Below are 22,586 nucleotides of genomic sequence, written 5' to 3' on the forward strand. Positions count from 1 at the left end.
ATTATGTATATATTATATATATAATATTATGTATATATTATATATATACAATATTATGTATATATTATATATATATAATACCAAAACTTAAAGGTGAGCAAGGGAGAGTTGAAATTGACTGTCTGGGAATGGTTTAAGCAGTACTGGAAGGCATTTCATAATGAGACTTTAGTTTATATTTCTGTACATACCTCACTGCAGAGTAAATGTTCATTTGCTGAAAATAAGTCAAACGTGATTTCATTTTTCACAACTACTGGAGTCTGAAAAAAATATATATGTATATATTACTTCATAAGAAAAATAATAAAGTAATTTAATGAAACAGTTTTAATCCATTTATGCCTGAGGTTGCAATTTTTTGAATTTTTGCAATCAGACCTTGGCAATGACCTTGAGCAGTAGGATATAAATAACTCCCACATGCTTAGCGTTCCAATAATGGAACACTAGGCATAAATCGATTGGTGCTGGAAATAGGTCACCCTGATTTCAGTTCTCACAACCAGAGAAATAAGAAATAAACACATTATTCCTTAACATAATTCTTAGAGCCATGGGTGATAGAATTTAATGTCAATAAGATACAGTATTTTACTATAGGAATAAAATACATATATATGCAGGTAAATTTTTATTTTTATTTTTTAACTTTCAAGTTCAAGGGTACATGTGCAGGTTTGTTACATAGGTAAACTTACGTCATGGGGGTTTGTTGTACAGATTATTTCATCACCCAGGTATTAAGCCTAGTACCCATCAGTTATTTTTCCTGATCCTCTCCCTCCTCCAACCCTCCAATAGGCTCCAGTGTGTGTTGTTCTCTTCTGTGTGTCCATGTATTCTCATTATTGAGCTCCCACTTATAAGTGAGAACATGTGATATTTGGTTTTCCATTCCTTATGCAGATAAACTTAGCATGAATAGACACACAAACTGAGAGATTAAAAAGTACTTTAAAACAGTGGCCCCCAATGTTTTTGGCACCAGGGACCTGTCGAGTGGAAGACAATATTTCCACGAACCAAGGAGTCGGGAGTGGTTGGGGATGATTCAAGCACATTACTTTTATTGTGCACTTAATTCTACTGTTATTCCATTGTAATATGTAATGAAATAATTATACAACTCACCATAATGTAGCATCAGTGGTTGTTTTCCTGCAAATAGATGGTCCCATCTTGGGGTGACTGGAGACAGTGACAGATCATTAGGCATTAGATTCTCATAAGGAGCATGCAACCTAGATTCCTCATATGCACACGCAGTTCACAGTAAGTTTCACACTGTTATGAGAATCTAATGCTGCTGCTCTGACAGGAGGCAGAGCTCAGGTGATAATGCAAGTGATGTGGAGTGGCTATGAGTACAGATGAAGCTTTGCTTGTTCGCCCGCCGCTCACCTCCTGCTGTGTGGCCCGGTTCCTAACAGGCCACAGATTGGTACTGGTCCATGGACCAGGGTTGGGGACCACGGCTTTAAAATCTAAATCAACCACTAAAGCTAAAACTGAAAACTTAGTTAACATCTGATAGCAGGGAAAATATCTTCATCTTGGATGACTAATACTAGCCATGATAGCTTTTCTCCCATTTAATGATTATTGTCTATTTTGTTAGTGTTAAATTTTTGTTTGAGATTGTGATAGCTTTTTAAAATCTTGTTCAAGTTAACATCCTGTTAGATTAAAAAATTATTTTAATGGTCATTATTTAATTAGTACACATCTAAATCAGGTACCAATAAATAATAATAAAATAAAACTAATAGGGAAATATGAATTGTAACTTTTAAAAAATGAGCTATAATTCATATCAAGTATATATATTTAACATACCAAATTAACGTGAAAATGGTTTTGATTAGAGAATCAGGTTTTTAGGGAAGGTAACACCATCAATTACTTTCACTTATCTATATACAAGTAGCATCTTGAAAAGTTAATAAAAAAATGTTAGAGAAAAATTTACCTAAAACTACCTTAAAGGCTTGAATTGACTCTGCAGATCATCAATTATAAACATAGTTTCTTCTGGCTTGACTGACTGTGATGGAACGCTTCTAAAATGCCCCTATACTTCAGTGATTACCAAAGTTGATAAGCTATACATTAATAAGTATTAGATACCTAAAGTTTGAAGTATTAGTCTTGATAGCCTCCTGCTGACAAGTGAAGAGTAGAAATTAAGTTTGTAAAAGATAACAAATATTAAGGCAGAGGTCTCTACAATGGCATTTTCACACTTCTACTGCCTATACCTGTACCTGGGGCAGGATAAATCTTCAGACATTCTAATCTATTCAACACATTCAATGCTCAAGGGTCTGGGCCACTCATTTCTAGTTCTCAGAAATAAACAGGTCTGGTAAGTTACTCTGTGATCAGAACTTGTTAACCTTTTTGGTTGGAAGGGCTCATGTTTATTCTGCTATCCTAAATTCAGGATTTTAAGGTATTTTATAACAGTGTAATCGAGTAGCTTAGCTTCTAAATGCATTTTGAGACTTTTTGTTCCTTTCTTGCTGTTAGCCATAAAATATACTGTAAAACTTAGTTTCCCTCCTTTCCCACCAGGCATCTCAATGCAGTGCTCACTTATCTAATTATGTGTTTGCTTAAAAATCCCAGGGGCTACTTTTGAAATAAACCAAGCATAGAGACCCAGCTGCAGAATTCTCCTGCTTAAGTGGAGTTATGAACGATTAGTCTACCATTATCAGGCCAAAGTCAAGATGCTATCAATGATATCAACCAGAGCTGCGGATGGGCAAATATTCAAGATAGCCATTGGAGGAGATTTGCAGACCTGCATCCTCCTGAACCACTGGTACCTGTTTCGCCTACCACGTTTTCCTTCTTAAACTCCCTCAATTAGCCCCCAAAGCAAAAATTGTCTTTTAAGGGCATAAGCCTGGCCATTCCCCAACTTCTAGCATTTGAATAAAGTTACTTTCCTTTCACCACATCTTGTTTCTCGTGTTCTGGCCTCTGGGCAGTGAGCGGCCAAATTTGAGTCACTTACGAATTTGGTGCCCTTTGTGAGAAACTGTGTGTTTCAAGTGACTCAGCCTGTATGCCTGGTTTCCAATGAGTGGAGCAATTGCCTGCAGCAGTGTGCCAGGGATTATTTGTTAATGCTACCAGGCAGGGCAGGGGCCACTTGCAAATGCCAGCAGCTCATGGCTAGTTGTCCCCATACCTGGGACCAGCAGCTACCAAGATTGCCTTTGTCTCAGGGAATTTCCCTTCCCTCCCTTTCATGGCATCAGCTCTTGCTATCATTCTCTGTCGGTGTGAGGAAGGCAACATCTGGGAAGTCAACCGGCTGCAAGAACTGGCTAAGTCAACTGGAATGCACCTGAAAATCCTCTGTTGCTGTCATCTGGTTTCTCTAGCTGTCTAGACCTAGTATAGGTCATCTGTGCTGCTGTGTTGGCCTCTGTGACATCTGGACTTAATGCAGGACAATTAAACTGTGGTGCTGTCAGCATTTGAGACAAGGTCTCAGGACGTTTCTCCAGTAACCCCTTTCAGGGATTAGTTTGGAGCGCTCCGTCTGCGTCAGATCCGTTCGCGTTTGTGTCTGTTTAGTCTTGCCCCTACCTCTGAGGGTGCTTTGAAATGGTCTCAATTGCACCAGCCAAGACCAGGTCCATCTGATTGTCAGAAGGCAGCAAAACAGGCTTCTCCTCTCCTCACTAGGAGAGAAACTATTTCCAAAATCCTCGCCCCTGACTTTTTTTTTTTTTTTTTTTTTTGGTGGGAGGGACTCAGGAGTATTTATTGTATCTGTGTCAAGCTTTGTGCAGGAAAAAAACAAAAAAAACAAAAAAAAACGTGAATTATTTTCTAGTCTACCTGGGATTCCAGTTACATATCGTGGCTTGTTTGTGTGAAAATTTTAAAACTGATGGGCAAATTACAATAAAAAAAAATCAGAGCTCAAATACTTAACCTGCAACTATAGAGTTAAGGAGAGTCTTCTAAAGCTCTCTATTTCTCTTTTCTTTTCTGCCTGTTTTGAATCTGCTGTTATTAAGCTACTGGTGTGGAGATAAAACTTATGATTTCAAGGTTATTCGGACATTTTATTTTTCTTATACAGTTCATCCAGTTTCGGCTAAAATGTAAACATTGGAAACTCATTTAAAACCGAAGACAAAAGGATAAAACATGTTTTTAAAAATGAAAACGGCTTTACCCAAAATTTTGGTCCACAGCTATTATAGGATTATCTATCGGGGCAAACAAAGTTCAGCCACGTGGACAGGTCCCAACCTTCTCAAAAATAACATGGATCCAGCTATCTTTTATAGGGTAGTGAGTTTTTGATGCTGTCGCATGGCTAGAGTTCTTAGATAAAAATTATTGGATCTTTGTGTGTGTGTATATATATAATACATATACATGTTTAGATATGTTTATGTATATGTGCATGTATTATGCTATTTGTTGTGTCTAACATACTACCAAACTGGCTTATGAGTAAATGAGTATTCATAAAATAAGTCCAAATTCTTTTCAAGTTCATATGAATCTTTGGTAAATAAAACTTGTTTTAAAATTATTAGTACAATAAAGCCAGGCATGGTGGCTCACACCTGTAATTCCAATACTATGGGAGGCGAAGGTGGGCAGATTGCTTGAACCTAGGAACTAAGAGACCAGCCAGGAAAACATGGCAAAATTCTGTCTCTACAAAAAATAGAAAAATTAGCTGGGCATGATGGTGTCTGTCTATGGTCCCAGCAACTTGGGAGGCTAAGGTGGAAGGACCACCTGAGCCCAGGAGATTGAGGCTGCCATGAGCAGTGATCATGCCACTGAACTCCAGCCTGGGCAACAGTGAGACCCCGTCTCAAAAAAAAATTAGTAAAATAAAAATAAAAATGTCTTCAGAATCATCAGCATACATTTTTGTCTAGATAAGTCTTATGTTTGCCTTTGCTAGTTATTTTAAGGTGTCAGAGTTTGGCACAAATATTGTGAGACTATCAACCCAGCCAAAAACAAAACAATCTTTGTGTGACTTTTTTTTAAACAAATAAGACTAACTTAATATTGTTGTTTCAATAAAAATGGCTAAATCTTCTGAGTTATCAGCAAAATGCCCATGTATTTCACTTAAGATTCTTATTTAGGTGAATACCCAATGTTCACAGACTTGATAAATGGTTAGCAAAAAAAAAACAAAAAACAAAAAACAAAACAAAACAAAACAACTTTAAATAATGACTACCTTTGTTTAATATCTCAGTTTTCAAAAGTAATCTATTATACACTGTTAAAAATAAAAAATTGAGTACATAAAAATGAGATAAATGCTTATAGGAAGACTTTTTGTGTAATTTAAAATCTTAAAATTATTTTGGATGCTCATTGGATATCTGGGTCATTTCCAACTAAAAATGGGTTTAATATAAAAATATGTGTTTCTAAAATTTGTAAAATGGTTTCATTTATAAAATGCTAACATCTGATAAACAGTTAAGGATTTCTTGCTACTTAGGTTTTCATGAAAATTTAACATTACTAAAAATATAAATTTTAGTTAATATATAATTGTATAAATTGTGTTCTTATTTAAAATAATTTTATATAATTTAGGGGTTATTTAAAAGTTTTTTATTTAAAAGGTGGCTTATATGGTTTGGCTCTGTGTCCCCACCCAAATCTAATGTTGAATTGTAATTCCAAATGTTGGGGGAGGAGTCCATTGGAAGGTGACTGGATCATGGGAGCAGATTTCTTCCTTGCTATTCTCATGATTGTGAGTGAGTTCTCATGAGATTTGATGGTATAAAAGTATATGCACTTCTCCCTTTACTCTCCCTCTCTCCTGTCACCATGTGAAGAAGTGCTTGCTTCCCCTTTACCTTCTGCCACGATTGTAAGTTTCCTGAGGCCTCCCCAGCCATGCCTCCTGTACAGCCTGTGGAACTGTGAGTCAATTAAACCACTTTTCTCCATAAATTACCCAGTCTCAGGTATGTCTTTATAGTAGTGTGAGAATGGACTAATACAGTGACTGAACACAGTGGCCAATGTTTGTAATCCTAGCACTTTGGGAGACCAAGGCAGGAGGATCACTTGAGTGCACGAGTTCAAGACCAGCCTGGGCAACATAGTGAGATCCTATCTCTAAAAATAAAATAAAGTAAAAAAAGTAAATAAAAGAGAGATTTATATAAATATGAAAGTATATTTTTGGTTAAAAAAGGTTATAAAAATAATAATTTTGTGTAAAGAACTTAGATGGTAAATGTTTGGCCTAAAATAAAATGACTTATTATTTAAAAAAGAAGACCACATAAAACAAGAAAGTCCAAACATGTCATATATGGTCTGCGTAAGTTGTGACAATGTTCATAAACGGAAATTTATTTTTAAAAACTTTGTATGTGATAAAGTTGACTATATATATTTTTAAATTATTTTCTAGAGTCTTTCTAAAATTGGACCATATGTTAAAGAAAGGTTTTCTTAAGGTACTTATTTTCTTTCAATAAAATTACTATAAGTTTTTATTTAAATTCTATTATTTGTTTCTTTTAAAAACTTATCAGAATCATATTCAAAAATTCAACTTTGTTGTGTTTTGCTGCTTTCAACTCTTTCTCCCCTTCAGAAAGACTAAGATGATAACTTTCTCCTTCAGCTTTTTCATTAGATCCTGTAATTTTTTCATCTGGTTCTAGTTGTTGTTGTGGCCTGATGCTAAAATGTTTTATCTTAAAAATAAAATGAAAGTAATAAAGTATAAAATAAAGGCAATGTTTTCCCACACTATAACTTGATTCTCTGCTCTTGGCTTTTTAAATATGTCTAAATTTTTCAATGAAATCAGAAAACCTCCCATGCAGTTACTAAAAAGTATGTATTCCCCTACTATACTCATAACCTTGAACATACTCTTCCTGTGTCAGATTCAATTCAGGTACTTTTTTTCATCCCTTTTGACTTCTAGGTTATCTAAATGGGCTTTCTGTAAGGAAAATCAGTCACACTAAAAAAGATTTCTCTTTGCTTTTTGGGTAACTGGCTTTAAAATAAACAAGATTTTATATTTTATTGAGATAATTCCTATATTATTATTATTAGGTTTTTGATTGCTTAAAACCCTGAGACTAAAAAGAATTAAGGTTTTTACATCCATGTAACCTTATATATTGTCTTTAAAGTCTTTTAACTATCAGACCCAGGAATCTGTTTTTTTTTTTTTGTTTGTTTTTTTTTTTTTTTGAGACAGGGTCTCACTCTGTCACCCAGACTGGAGTGCAGTGGTGCAATCTTGACTCACTGAAAATTCTACCTCCCAGGTTCAAGTGATTCACATGCCTCAGCCTCCTGGGTAGCTGGGATTACAGGCATGCATTACCATGCCTGAATAATTTTTGTATTTTTAGTGGAGATAGAATTTTGCCACGTTGGCCAGGCTGGTCTCAAACTCCTGGCCTTAAATGATCCACCTGCCTCAGCCTCTCAAAGTGCTGGGATTACAGGCATGAGCCACCATAGTCAGCCTGTGATTCCATTTTGATCAAATATTTTGAGCCATTTAACATCTTTGACAAATGTCATCAGAATTTAAATTCTTATAAATTCAGCCTCTGATTTGTTGCTGAAACTTATCAGAATTATAAAAATTAATCACTACAAGGTTGTAAAATATTTTTTACAACTTCCAGTCAGGTCATGGACTCTAGTATCACTACCTTCACCCCACTGAAAGGTTTCTTATCAGATGCTATTAACTAATCCTTCTACTGTTAAGTTACAGAGTCTTGACTCCTGGGCACACAGATGCCTAAACAGCTGATAGCTCAACACATAAAACTTACAGACAGATCAGTTTTGTAACCTTGCTTTTTGACTTTAGTTTTGGGCTCTTATATTACTTAAGAGGGCTTTAATATTTAATAACCACCTGCCTACCTCTATTCCTATCTTGCCTAAAGTGGTTAATTGGCTGTAAGTCTTTTGACTCTAAGTCCCTTGGCTATAGGGGTGTTACCAAGGAACATGATGGCCTGGCACAGGTAGCCACACCAGCCTGACATTAATATGAGCCAAAATAAAACCTTGACCATTGATACTGCCTCTGGCATATCTTGCCCAAAAAGGAAAGGGGGAATATATACTAAAAAAGTAACATCCTAAGGCCACCCCAAATTACTGGGCAGACCCACCTCCTTGACCAAGGGAACCTCAGGGAAAAAACTTTTCTACTTATCCAAATTTACAACATCATCATCTTGTGGAATTCATACCCTTTATTTGTATGAGATGTAAACCATGTACTTATATTGAGCAGAGACTGAATATTGTTAGTAACACGTTAATATTAAGTACATTCTATTAATATCACCAAATTCATATTCTTCATGTCAATGTTATCTAATACTATAAGTAACTTAAAAGCATGGCTCATATATATTCTATTTATTTTATTTCAAATATCTTATAAGTAGGCATTCAAAAACTACTCTGGCAGATAGGATATTATTTTTGTATCTTATTTAATCTTTGAATTTAGATTCATCTGATTTACTCAACTAGTAAGAGTACTTGAAACATATGGTGGATATATTATATTTTCTTGAATTAGTAGCAGTTCTAATGAGGGTAAAACTTTTAGGAATAAAGTACATTTCATATAGATACATAGCTTTAATGGATTCCACAAATGTACAGAACAATCAGCTTTATTACAACAATTTGACTACTTCTAAATAATTTAGCCCACTGGTTTCCTATGCATTAGGTGAAAATAATAGCAGATTCAAGGAAGAAAAAATGCATTAGTCGTAATTAAACCCTTGGAAAATCTAAATGTATTCAAACTAACATATAGCTGTTATGAAGATAGACCAGTGTGTCTAAACATTTAATTTCTATAAGTGCTATTTAAAAATGAAAGTTTATTGAGTGATATTCCAGTCAATATGATTCACGTAGTTGGGCATGAGATCCAGAAATAAAAGTGTTCTCTGGAAAATGCTTCAAGAATCCCTGAAATAGAGGTATCTATGTGCAAAACTCTTGGGCTGGAAAATTAATGCTAATAAACGCCAGAGAAAACAGACTTCCATGCTATGAATGTTCATGCAAAGAAGCAGAAAGAAGTGTGTCAATTAGAAATTAAGGAATAACTTCATACAACATTTTAAGTTATAAGTTAACATTTTGGAGGGAAGAAGAAAAATCAAGGTTCTAAACAAAAATTCAATAATCTCTTATACACCAGTACAAGAAACATTAAACTATATTAATAAACATTTAGTTTTGATTAGTTGCCAAAAAGCAATTACTTTTTTACTGAATACCAAAAGAGAAAATTACCCTAAATCATTACAAAAAAATGCAAATTTTTATCAGTAGGATAATACATCCACATAGTAAGTATTTTATTTAATAGAAAAAACTTTCTTACCCGACTAAATAAAATATCTTGTGGACGTTTCCAGGAATAAATTTTCAAGGATGGTGGTAACTCAATCTTTCCTTCGGGGTCCTCAAAAAAATGCTATATAAAAATAAATTGAGTTTTTTCTCCATATTCTTTTATTAAAATAAAAAAACAACAATTTTAATAAAAAAGAAATAAGTGCATAGATTTGGTCAATCAATAAGCCTTTACAAAGCAGTCTGTGTCCTTGTTGTAAGAGCTAATTCATGGAGTATTTAAAGAATACTGAATTTAACAATACTGTATATAATTAACATATACTCATTGATTACATGTAATATGCTCATTGATTGTTGAGTAACATTTTGATTGTATAGGAGGTAGCCTAAACAAGCATGAGATGCTGTGGAAAGTATATTAGATATGGCAGGAAAGCAATTTATGATGGGCCAGATATGGCCACATTCTCCATTGAAAAAAATTTTTTTACCTGAATGGAGAAGATTTAAAAATATTTATTTAATTTTCAACTGTTAGAATCATAAACAAGATTATATGTAAATAAAACTTGGATGTTTGACCTGATTTTCATTTATTTATTTTTAAAATTAATTTCTTTCCTTTAAGATAATTATAGATTCATATACAACTGTATGAAATAATACAATAGGTTCTTATATGCCATTTACCGAATTTCTCCAATTGTAGCATCTTGTGAAACTGTAATACAGTATCACAACCAGGATACTGGCATTGACAGTCAAGATAGAGAACAGTTTTATTACCACAAGTACCATTCCTATGCTTTTTCATAGCCATACCTATGCTTCCACTCCCCATCCCATACTCCATCCCTAACACCTGGCAACAACTTCTCTGATCTCTATTTCTATAATTTTGTCATTCTGTACTGAATGTCTATATAACATTCAGTAATGTTATATAGATGAAATCCCACCATTTGTAGTATAATTATAAGGAAGTATGAAATCTTTTGGATTGGCTTTTCTTCTGCCAGTATAATTCTCTGGAGATTTATCCAAGTTGTTTCAGGTATCAATAGTTTGTTCTTGTTTATTGCTGTGTAGTATTTCATGTAAAGACATTTGTTTGTTCATCAATTGTTTATCGAAGAACATCTGGGATGTTTCCAGGGTTGGGCTATTACCAATAAAGCTGCTGTGAACATCTGTACAACATAAATTTCCATTCATCTGGGATAAATGCCCAAGAATGCAATTAATTCATTAATTTTTGAACTCTTATTATGGGTCAATTAGTGAGCTCTGGAGAAAGAATAATATCCAAATGTGTTCTCTCAAATGCTAGCAATCTAGTAAGTTAGAAATGCTTCAGGTAAGTACTATGTAAGAGTTCTAAGAATTTAAAAGGTCCTTACAAAAAAAAACATTAAAATTGTCAGGTTATAAATGAAATGCCTGAGGAATATAAACTATCTGTATAGGAAAAAGAGCGACTAAGTTTCAGCTGAGTTAATAAGGACAGGAAGAAATAAGTACTGTTTTGTGATTTTCATAGTAATCACGTTTTTACCCTAAGGCTGGTGTGGCCTGAGAAACAGGTTATATTTGAGGGCATTGTGTATAGTTTGAACATTATAAGTATATATGTTTATCTGGAAGATGTAGTTTACTGTCACCTTTAAGATACTGGAAAAATTTGAATGAAGACAAAGTGTACGTCAACATCCAGTCAAGATTCTCAAAAAGCGAGTCATCGAAAAATTGATTGAATTTCCAGGAGCTGTTGCTACACTTCTGGGGTTTCCTCACATCATTTTCCCCTCCTTTATTGCAAATATTTAGTTGTTTTAAAGTCCTATATCTAACAATGCCAAAATCTAAGATGTTCATGGATCAATTTCTATTGGTTTTCAGTCGCTTGATTCTGTTTCTTTTCATGTCTGGTAATTTAAAAAAAAACCCTTTAATTTTATAATTGAGGGTGAATGAGAAGGTTTGTTACACAGGCAAACTCATGTCACAGGGGTTTGTAGTACAGATTATTTCATCACCCAGGTATTAAGCCCAGTACCCAATAGTTATCTTTTCTGCTCCTCTCTTTCTTCCTAGCCTCCCTAATCAAGTAGATCCCAGTGTCTGTTGTTTCCTTCTTTGTGTTCATAAGTTCTTATGATTTAGCTCCCACTTAGAAGTGAGAACGTGTGGTATTTGGTTTTTTGTTCCTGCATTAGTTTGCTAAAGATAATAGCCTCCAGCTCCATCCATGTTCCCGCAAAAGACATGATCTTGTTCTTTTTTATGGTTTCATAGTATATACCTACCACATGGTATATATGTATCCATGGTGTATATGTACCACATTTTCTTTATTCATTCTGTCATTGATGGGTATTCAGGTTGCTTCCATGTTTTTGCTATTGTGAATAGTGCTGCAATGAACACTCACATGCATGAGTCTCTGGTAGAATGATTTATGTTCCCCTGGGTATATAGCCAGTAATAGGATTGCTGGGTCAAATAGTGGTTCTAGTTATACCTCTTTGAGGAACTGACATAGTGCTTTCCACAATGGTTGAACTAATTTACACTCCCACCAACAGTGTATAAGCATTCCTTCTTCTCTGCAACCTCACCAGCATCTGTTCTTTTTTGGCTTTTTAATAATACCCATTCTGATAGGTGTGAAATGGTATTTCTAATAATAAGTAATATTGAGCTTTTTTTTCCATATGCTTGTTGGCTGCACGTATGAATTCTTTTGAGAAGTTCATGTCTATTCATGTCATTTGCCCACTTTTAAATGTGGTTGTTTGTTTTTCTCTTGTAAATGTGTTTAAGTTCCTTATAAATACTGGATATTAGACCTTGGTCAGATGTACAGTTTGCAAATAGTTTCTCTCATTCTGTGATTTGTCTGTTTACTCTGTTGATAGTTTCTTTTGCTGTGCAGAAGCTCTTAAGTTTAATTAGATGCACTTGTCAATTTTTGCTTTTGTTGCAATTGCTTTTGGTGGCTTCGTCATGAAATCTTTGCCCATTTCTATGTCCAGGATGGTATTGCCTAGGTTGTTTTTCAGGGTTTTTATAGTTTTGGGTTTTACATTTAAGTCTTTATTCCATCTTGAGTTGATTTTTGTGTATGGTGTAAGAACAGGGTCTAGCTTCAATCTTCTGCATATGGCTAGTCAGCTATCTTAGCACCATTTATTGAATGGGGAGTCTTTTCCTCATTGCTTGTTTTTGTCAGTTTTGTCAAAGATCAGATGGCCATAGATGTGTGGCCTTACTTATAGGCTCTCTACTCTGCCTCATTCGTCTATGTGCCTGTTTTCGTATCAGTACCATGCTGCTTTGGTTACTATAGCCTTGTATAATAGTATAGTTTGAAGTCAGGTCGCGCGATTCCTCCAGCTTTTTTTTTTTTTTTTTTTTTTTTTCGTTGGGTTTCCTTTGGTATTTAGGTTTTTTTTTGGCTCCACATGAACTTTAAAATAGTTTTTTCTAGTTCTGTGAAGAATGTCATTGGTAGTTTGATAAGAATAGCATTGAATCTGTAAATTGCTTTGGGCAGTATAGCCTTTTCAATGATACTGATTCTTACTATCTATGAGCATGGAATGTTTTCCCGGGTGAGCAGTTTTGTAGTTCTCCTTGTATAGATGTTTCACCTCCCTGGTTAGCTGAATTCCTAGGTATTTTCTTCCTTTTGTGGCAATTGTGAATGGATTGCCTTTCTGATTTGGCTCTCATTTTGGCTATTGTTGGTGTATAGGAATACTAGTGGTTTTTATACATTGAATTTGTATCCTGCAACTTTGCTGAAGTTGTTTATCAGCTGCAGGAGCTTTTTGGACAAGGCTATGGGGTTTTCTAGATATAGAATTATGTCGTCTTCACACAGAGATAGTTTGACTTCTTCTCTTCCTATTTGGATGTGACTTATTTCTTTCTCTAGCCTGATTGCTCTGGCTAGGACTTCCAATACTATGTTAAATAGAAGTGGTGAGAGAGGGCATCCTTGTCTTATGGTGGTTTTCAAAGGAGAATGCTTCTGGCTTTTGCCCATTCAATAATGTTGGCTGTGAGTTTATCATAGATGGTTCTTATTATTTTGAGGTATGATCCTTCAATACCTAGTTTATTAAGAGGTTTTTACATGAAGCAGTGTCAAATTTTATCAAAAGCCTTTTCTGCATTTATATAGATATCCATGTGGTTTTTGTCTTTAGTTTTATGTGATGAATCACATTTATTGATTTGCATATGTTGAGCCAACCTTGCATCCTGGGGATGAAGCCTACTTGATCATGTTGGATTAGCTTTTTGATGTGCTGCTGGATTCGATTTGCAAGTATCTTGTTGAGGAATTTTGCATTGATGTTCATCAAGAATATTGGGCTGAAGTTTTCATTTTTTGTTGTGTCTCTGCCAAGTTTTGTTATCAAGATGTTGCTGGCTTCATAGAATCACTTGGGGAGGAGTCCCTCCTTCTCAATTTTTTAGAAGAGTTTCAGTAGAAATGGTACCAGCTAGTCTTTCTACATCTGGTAGAATTCAGCTGTTAATCCATCAGGTCCCGGGCTTTTGTTTGGTTGGTAGGCCCTTTATTACTGATTCCATTTCAGAGCTTGTTATTGGTCTGTTCAGGAAAACAGTTTCTTCCTGGCTCAGTCTTAGGAAGGTGTATGTGTCCAGGAATTTACCCATCTCTTCTAGGTTTTGTAGTGTGCATAGAGGAGTTTGTAGTAGTTTCTGATAGCTGTTTTTATTTCTGTGGGGTCAGTAGTAACATTCCCTTCATCATTTCTAATTGTGTTTATTTGGATCTTCTTTCTTTTCTTCATTATTAGTCTAGCTAGTGGCCTATTTTATTAATTTTTTCAAAAAAACAACTCCTGGATTTGTTGATCTTTGAAATTGTTTTTCATGTGTCAATTTCCTTCAGTTCAGCTCTAATTTTCATTATTTCTTGTCTTCTGCTAGCATTGGGATTAATCTGTTCTAGTTTCTCTAATTATTTCAATTGTGAAGTTAGATTTTTAATTAAAAATATGTACCTCTTCACGAATTTGTGTGCCATACTTGTGCAGGAGGCATGCTTGTGCAGGGGCCATGCTAATCTTTTCTGTATCGTTCCAATTTTAGTATATGCACTGCTGAAGTGAGCACTGTATACTGATTTTGCATCCTGAAAGTTTGCTGCAGTTGTTTACCATCTGAAAAAGCTTTTGGTCTGAGACTATGGGGTTTTCTAGATATAAAATCATATCATGGGCAAACAGGGATAGTTTGACTTCCTCTCTTCCTATTTGGGTGCCCTTTTTTCCTTTTTCTTACCCGATTTCTCTGGATGACTTCCAATACTGTGTTGAATAAGAGCGGTGAGAGAGGGCATCTTTGTCATGTGCCAGTTTTCAAGAGGAATGCTTCCAGCTCTTGCCATTCAGTATAATGTTCACTGTGGGTTTTTCATAGATGGCTCTTTTTATTTTGAGGTATGTTCCTTCATACCTAGTTTGTTGAGAGTTTTTAACCATTTCCCATTTGCACCCAAGAATACTCACCAGCAGTGCTTGCAGTTGCAGTGTTTATCCCAAGATAAAACACGTTTGGTATAAGAAATTCTTTCGCCACCTCTAAATATCAAAGCACTGAATTCCTACATCCTGTTCAAGAAGGACAATCCAGAGCACATGATTAGCCATGTAAACCTCAGATTCCCGTTGATTAAAAAAATGCTGGAAAAGCATCACAAGCCAGGGCAGCAACATCTTCAAGTTCACCCTGTTCTGGTGATGCTGCACCTCTTCACCTGTCTGGAAATCATTTTGCCCAAAAGCCTATTACCAATATCAGGGAAATGAAATGAAATCCAAGTAGTCACTGCAAAGTTTGAGGCTTGCACAACAGCAAGGATGGCAAGACCATCTGGAGAGAAATGCATTTTTTTTTTTTTTTTTTTTTTTGCAGAAGGTGATGCTGCACTTTGTGTTGTGCTGTGCTTTGAAATTCATCACATGATGAAAATTATTAAACTGATCATCATATACATTTCTGTTACATTAAGATTAGAGACAAGTTCTGTTCTGTTTAGAAATAACTCTAAGAACAGCTTTTTAAAATTATACTGTAAGTTTTAGGGTACATGTGCACAACGTGCAGGTTAGTTACATATGTATACATGTGTCTTGTTGGTGTGCTGCACCCAGTAACTCAGCATTTAACATTAAGTATATCTCCAAACGCTATCCCTCTCCCTCCCCCTTCCCTCCACCCCACAACAGGCCCCAGTATGTGATGTTCCCCTTCCTGTGTCCATGTGTTCTCATTGTTCAATTCCCACCTATGAGTGAGAACACGCGGTGTTTGCTTTTTTGTCCTTGTGACAGTTTGCTGAGAATGATGGTTTCCAGCTTCATCCATGTCCCTACAAAGGACGTGAACTCATCATTTTTTATGGCTGCATAGTATTCCATGGGGGTATCTGTGCCACATTTTCTTAATCCAGTCTATCACTGTTGGACATTTGGGTTGGTTCCAAGTCTTTGCTGTAAGAACAGCTTTTTATGTTTTATTTTCACATTGAAAATCAGTCAGATTTGCATCAGCCTCAAAGAGTATGTTTATGTAAAATTAAATGAATGCTGGAAGTGAGCTGCACTTTTTTGCAAATGGGAAAAAGGTTAACATCAAGGGGTATTGAATTTTATCAAAAGTCGTTTCTGCATCTATTGAGATAATCATGTGGTTTTTGTCTTTAGTTGTGTTTATGTGATAAATCACATTTATTGTGAATCAACCTTGCATCCTGGGAGTGAAGCCTACTTGATCATAGTGGATTAGCTTTTTGATGTGCTGCTGGATTTGGTTGGCAAGTATTTTGTTGAGGATTTTTGAATCGATGTTCATCAATGACAGTGGCCTGAAGTTTTTTGTTGTTGTTGTGACTCTGTCATGCTTTGTTATCAGGATGATGATGTTCTCATGGAATGAGTTGGGGAGGAGTGTCTCCTTCTCAATTTTTTGGAATAGTTTCAGTAAGAATGGTAGAAGCTTGTCTTTGTACATCTGGTAGAATTCACGTGCTTAATAATTTTTAATGAATAATACACACTGAGTATAAAAAATAATATGGGCTCTAGATAATGATGTGTTATTCCAGAGAGGAGAATTTATTTCCTTTTGGCAGGCAGAGTACAAGATGTACCTGACTCAGTCAACACTGGGTTTCAGGATTTGGTAGGGCTGGTGTAACTTTGGTTTTCCCTTACTTTATACAGAATGCTATAACTGGTCTGGTGTACTGTCTAAAAAAGCTGGAGTGTTTATTGGGGTCCCTTTAGCTTGATGTTCCTAAATTTCTCTCCAAAGTACCATTAAATCGTTTTTTATTTTGCCTTCAAGCTGCTGCTGTTTACTCATTTGCTCCATAGCTTATCCTTCATACATAGTTTAGGAGTTGAGTATATATCTTAAAATAAAATTATATGCAAAATTTTGAGATTGTTTCTCTGCCATTAGCCCTGGGGTTTTGGTTCGAGTTTGGATTGCTTTAGCAGCCCTAGGCAATATCCTTTGTCTCTCCAGCTCAAGAAACTGATACAGGTCCCAGGACACTACTTTGTGCTTGATCCCTAATCTTCATGCCTTGAATTAATAAATGTACTTGAGAGAGGAAAAAATAAATAAACAAAGAACAAGGTGAATGTGGAACTGATCTTGTTGTGGTTCCCTTTCCCCAGGATTTGGGCCTCCCTCATTAAGAAGTTAAGGGTAATCTTTCCACATTATTTTTCTCATCTGTGTCCCTTATAATAACCTTACAGTACTGCATAATATATTCACAATTTGATTCACCCATCACATCCTTTAGTTCTCATCATTTAGCTAAAGAAGTGAGACCTTTCTCTGAACTTAGAGGGAAGGGTGAATTCATCTGAGGCTGATTTCCTGATGACTAGCCTCATATCTAGGGAAGCGGCCTTCTGCAAAACTCACAGGATACTTGTTATAGTTGGATGCTTAAGGAAATTAATCTTAATAAAATATGGATGCTGCAAATCAGGGCTAAGAGCTACCATGCAACCATTTCATGCAGATGCAATCACAAGGCTTGGACACTGTCCACCACTCACTCCAGTGAAGAAGCTACTACTTCAAGAGCCATGGATGAGATTGTGACAGACTGGAAGTGGAAAGTAAGGTTCTATCCTAGGTTTTACCACACCCACACACACCCATGCCCACACACACCCACACACACCCATGCCCACACACACCCACACACTCTCTCTCTCTCTCTCCCCGTAAGTTTTGAATCACTGAAAAAAATACATAGAATATGCCAATTTTCATTTGAACCCAGAGAATTCAAAGCCCTCTGCATCTAGAAGTTCCATAATCATTTTAGATGTGGTGCAAAGAATTTGCTCCCTTACATGTTGCTAATTTGGAAATTGTTTAGGTGCTAACAGAGTCAGCAATACCTTTATTGAGTACCTTTTGTTAACAAATTGACCAATATGAATCATGCAACTTGTGATACAATATTTTGTGAACAAAACGTACATGCTAAGATTTACTATTTCAGAATGCTTTATGTAAAGTTCAGCTAAACCCTTCTGGCACTTATGTTTATGTCTTGAAAATTATATTGTTTTCCATAAATATTTTTAAATGAATTGTTGCACCCAATAAATAGGTCATATTTTAAATGAAAGTCAGACCCATAGCCTCAACGTCAAAGTCTTTAGAAATAAACAGTTTTAAATAGGCAAAATAACATAAAGTAATATAATTGGAAAACGCAGAAATTCTACATTTTAGCGCCAATATCAGGGACATGCCATGTTTATGTGACAAAAAGTAAACGAAGAGCAGTGAGGATCTTTATTCACATATCTTGAGGAGATACGAGGAGGAATCCAGTTTTCGTCTCACAGTTAACATTTCTTTTAAAAAATTATCTTTCCTGTTATCTCCCGGTCACAGCTTCCGAGTCCACTGTGGATTTTCATTTTCTTAACTACTCTTTATAAATGCCTGTTTCCAAACTCTGTCCAAGGTTGACTGGCTAACCTGCCCTATCTCTTAATTTTTTCCTTTATTTCATTATGATTCTTTGGTAATATCTCTTTCTTCCAATTTACCCAAATATGATTCACCAAAGATCAGGACTAAGGCTTGGAAAGACAAAGTGGGAGTGTTGGGAGGTGGGGCCGATACGCAAATAAAAAATTTCCCTTTTGAATGCAGATTATGGAGAAGAATGAATACCTATTTATGTTTACAAATCTCATTCCATTATAAAATTAAAAACCAAAATGAAACCTAGTCACATTCACATCTACTTACAAATACAGGGCTTTTTCCTGTTTTCTCCTTTTCTTTTGCACCTTTGCCTGCATCCCACTTTTCTGAATTTATGTCAGCTTCACTCCACTCTGGCCAGATTGGGAATTTCCCCTTCTTTTGTTCAATCGAACCAGATTGTACATTACTGCCAAAAGGATAGAAACTAGACAGAGACAGAGAGTGGGTGGGTTAGGTTTAATTAAAATCTCTGAGATCAAATATTGGATTAACTGCATACCATAAATTTGTCTTCTCAGCTGAGTCATACTAACTACATTTTTAATACAATCATACTTGTAGCTAGGCAGCTTCTACATATTAAGTTTCTAAAGACTAAAATAAACCCAAAGAGTTTATTTCATAAGCTAAAGTGGAGCCTTAGTCCCTACTTACTGATGTAAGAATTTTAAAAAAAGATATGCAGTATTATCAAATATCATGAACACAAACAACATATAGTTGATAAATAGCTGTATTCTCAGACTGATATATAGAATCCCATCTATATATCTATCAGTCTACATATATTTTTTCAAAAATTAAATCATTTTGCATATACTTTGTATAAACCGCTTTTTACCACTTCATCAGCATATTGTTAATACTTCTCAAGTTCTAAATATTTATCTAAATACTAATTTAAGGATTGTATAAGATCATCTTGTACAAATATACCTTATTTCATTTAACTAAGCTTCTATATTTGGAAATTTTGGGGGGGGGTCGATTTTTAAAATTTTAAAATTTTTCACTTTCATAAACAAGACTATGGTGGTTGTTCTTATTGCAAAATCTTTGTGTACATTCACATTATTTTGTTACGATAGATTTTAATGAGGAGCCTTCCTATACCAAAGTGTATGCATATTTAAGGTTTGTGATAGATTTTGACTATTTTTCTACTGAAAAGTTGGGCTTGTTTCCTACTTTAAATATATGTGTATTACAATTCCCATATTGCTAAATCTTGAATGCTACTTTTTGTTCATTTTCATGATTTTTAAAGTGTAAAATAGGTATATTATTTAATGTTCAAGTTTTTAACGACTTGTGAGGCTAAAACCCTGCCTAGAGACAGTGGGTGGGATAAGCAGTTAAAAAAAAAAAAAAAAAAAGACTAAAATCTCTATACAGCTTATATCCTAGTGGGTTCTAGTCTAGATACAAATTAAATATCATAAATTAAGTAAAATATACAGTATACAGTAACACACTGCTTATCAACAAGAATAGATTCTAAGATATCCATTGTTAGGCAATTTTGTTGTTCTTCAAACAACAGAGTGTGCTTACACAAACCTAGTAAGCACACTACACAACTGGTATAGCCTGCAACACAGCTAGGCTAGATGTTACAGTCTATTGCTCCTAGGCTATAAACATGTACAGCTGTTACTGTCCTGAATATTGCAGGCAACTGTAACACAATGGTAAGCACCTGTGTATCCAAACACATCTAAACATAGAAAAATACAGTAAAAACACGGTATAAAAGTTAAAACAGAATGGTACACCTGTATAGCATACTTACCATGAGTGGAGCTTGCAGGAAGTTGCTTTTAATGAGTCAGTGATTTGAGAGTGACTGTGAAGGCCTGGGAGATTACTGTACACTACTGAAGACCTTATAAATATTGTACACTTAGGCTACATTAAATTTGTAAAAACAATTTCTTTCTTCAATAATAAATTAGCCTTAGTTTACTAGATGACCACTCTCATATATGAGGCTCATCAGTGGCCAAAGTGTTGTTATGAGGTATGTGATTGTATTCAAACAGGAAACTCCTAAAGGGAAATATAACACAGTACAGGGGAACTGATGAGTTAAGGTACTCAGTTTTTAAAACAATGGTTAAGGAAAATGTCTATAGTAAGGCAATATTTAAATAATAAAAGAAAGTGAGGGATCAAGCTATGTGACTATCCATCAAAGAATGCTCCAGATACAGGAAGGAAGAGTATTCCAGGTGCAGAGGACATCCTGACTTAGTTTAAGAATAATACGGAGGTCAGTGTGCCTTAAGCTGTGTGAGTGGGAGGAAAAGCAATGGAAGTTGATTGATCTAAGGCGGGGGGAGGGTCTTTATTCTGAGTGAGATAAGAAGCCAAAGGAGGGTTCTGAGCAGGGGTCTAAAATGGTATTATTAGAATTTGATGATCATTCTTGCTGCTATGTTGAAAAAGACCAGAGGAAGAAGGGAGACAATGTAAAATGCTTTGAATTAAGAGGAGAGAACTGATGGGGGTTTGGACTGGCTTGGTGACTGAAGAGAAGGCAAGAAATAGATTCTGCATATACTTTAAGATAGAGAAAGCAGATAGAGTTGATATTTCCTTATCAACAGAACACCGTGGTATGAAGAAAAATTGAGGCAGGGGGCATAAAGCAGCAGTGCACTGATAAATAAGATTGTGCTTTAGATGCCAAAAATACAGCCTTGAGGATACTGAGTAGGTAATTAGATGTCAGATTCTGAAGTTTGGGAGAAAAAATTGGACAACAACTGAAACTCTGAGAGTCAGCAGCATCTAGGTGGTATTTAAAGTCTTAAGACTGGATGAAATCGTCAAGAAAATAACTACTTAAGGAAGGGGCACACCCAGGGATGCTAGCAGCTGGTATAGATTGAGCAAGAACAATTCTAAATGGACCCTGACCACAATGCTGGGTCAGTGTCTTCAAAGCCTCCAACTAAGCCAGACATTTATTCTGTATTTTATGTAGCAGGAACAAAGATTTAAAGTCCTCAGGGAAAGTCAGGGACCTAGGGCAAAAGGCAGAAATGCCTGGAACTCAAGAGTTATTGGTAATTTTTAAGACTACTTACCGAGAAATATAAAAATATTTCAATACTCTAGTAATCAACAGAGCTGTATTTCTGCCCTGGTACTCTATATGTAAGGGTCAGAGAGATTAGGAGGAAATAACTGTGAACACTAAGAAAAGAAAGCAGTCACTGAATGTGGCAGACAGAATAACCACCAACCCCTACTTCAAATACGTACCCATCTTAGTCCCTGGAAGCTGTGGATATGTTACCCTCCATGGAAAACGGAAGCTTGTAGATGTGATTAAGTACCTTGAGATGGAGAGATTATCCTGGATTATCTGGGGATCCCAGAGTAACCCCAAGAGTGCTCAAAAGTGGAAGGAGTCGGAGGAGGTTAGAGGGAAAAGTGACTACTGAAGAAAGCAAAAAGGGAAAATTGCTGGGTTTGGAAGACAGAGAAAAGTGGCCACAAGCAGAGGAAAGTGGTCAAGTTCCAGAAGCTGGAAAGGCAAGGAAGTGGATTTTCTCCTAGAGCCTACAGAAAGGAAGGCAGCCCTGCTGAAACCTTGTTGGTAGCTCAGTGAGACCCATTTTGGACTTGTGACCTCGAGAATTCCAAATGAATTTGTCAATGAATGTATGTGGTTTGAAGCCATTAAGTTTGTGATATTTTATTCTAGCAGCCATAAGAAACTAATACACTGAGGTAGGAAAAACACAGTGGAAGGCGATAACTTGGAAACCAAGTGAAGTATTTATTTATTTTTTTTTTAATGAGGACATGAGCAGAAGACCTAAATGCAGCTAACAGATCAAGCATGATAAAGTGAAAACAAGTAAATGTTGAATTTAGCAACAAGGAAACATCTCAACTATCACTTCCTGGAGGTGAGGGCTGGAGGAGGACTTTCCTGAACACCCTATTATAGCAAGGCACTTCTCTGCATCATTTCATATTGCTTCATTTTTATACTACTCAATACTCTCACTAATCCTTTATTTATGTGCTCACTGTGTGCCTTCACAGGTAGGATTTTGTAAACTCCACCGTGGTAGGAACAT

General features: G+C 35.6%; 1 protein-coding gene and 1 pseudogene across 1 annotated transcript in view; both read right to left on the reverse strand.

The window, feature by feature from the left end:
• Window positions 1-22,586, reverse strand: part of LOC116463138 (androglobin-like) — a 183,546-nt gene that overhangs the window by 147,987 nt on the left and 12,973 nt on the right. Inside the window, exons 2-4 of the mRNA XM_032146102.2 lie at window positions 18,751-18,913; window positions 9,437-9,529; window positions 192-263 (exon numbers count right to left, since the gene is read on the reverse strand). Of these exons, the coding sequence (XP_032001993.1) occupies window positions 192-263; window positions 9,437-9,529; window positions 18,751-18,913 (328 nt within the window). The remainder of the gene's footprint in view (window positions 1-191; window positions 264-9,436; window positions 9,530-18,750; window positions 18,914-22,586) is intronic.
• LOC116463148 (U6 spliceosomal RNA) lies at window positions 14,442-14,565 on the reverse strand (annotated as a pseudogene).

The sequence above is a fragment of the Hylobates moloch genome, unplaced genomic scaffold (assembly GCF_009828535.3).
Source record: "Hylobates moloch isolate HMO894 unplaced genomic scaffold, HMol_V3 SCAFFOLD_26, whole genome shotgun sequence".
NCBI lineage: Eukaryota > Metazoa > Chordata > Mammalia > Primates > Hylobatidae > Hylobates > Hylobates moloch.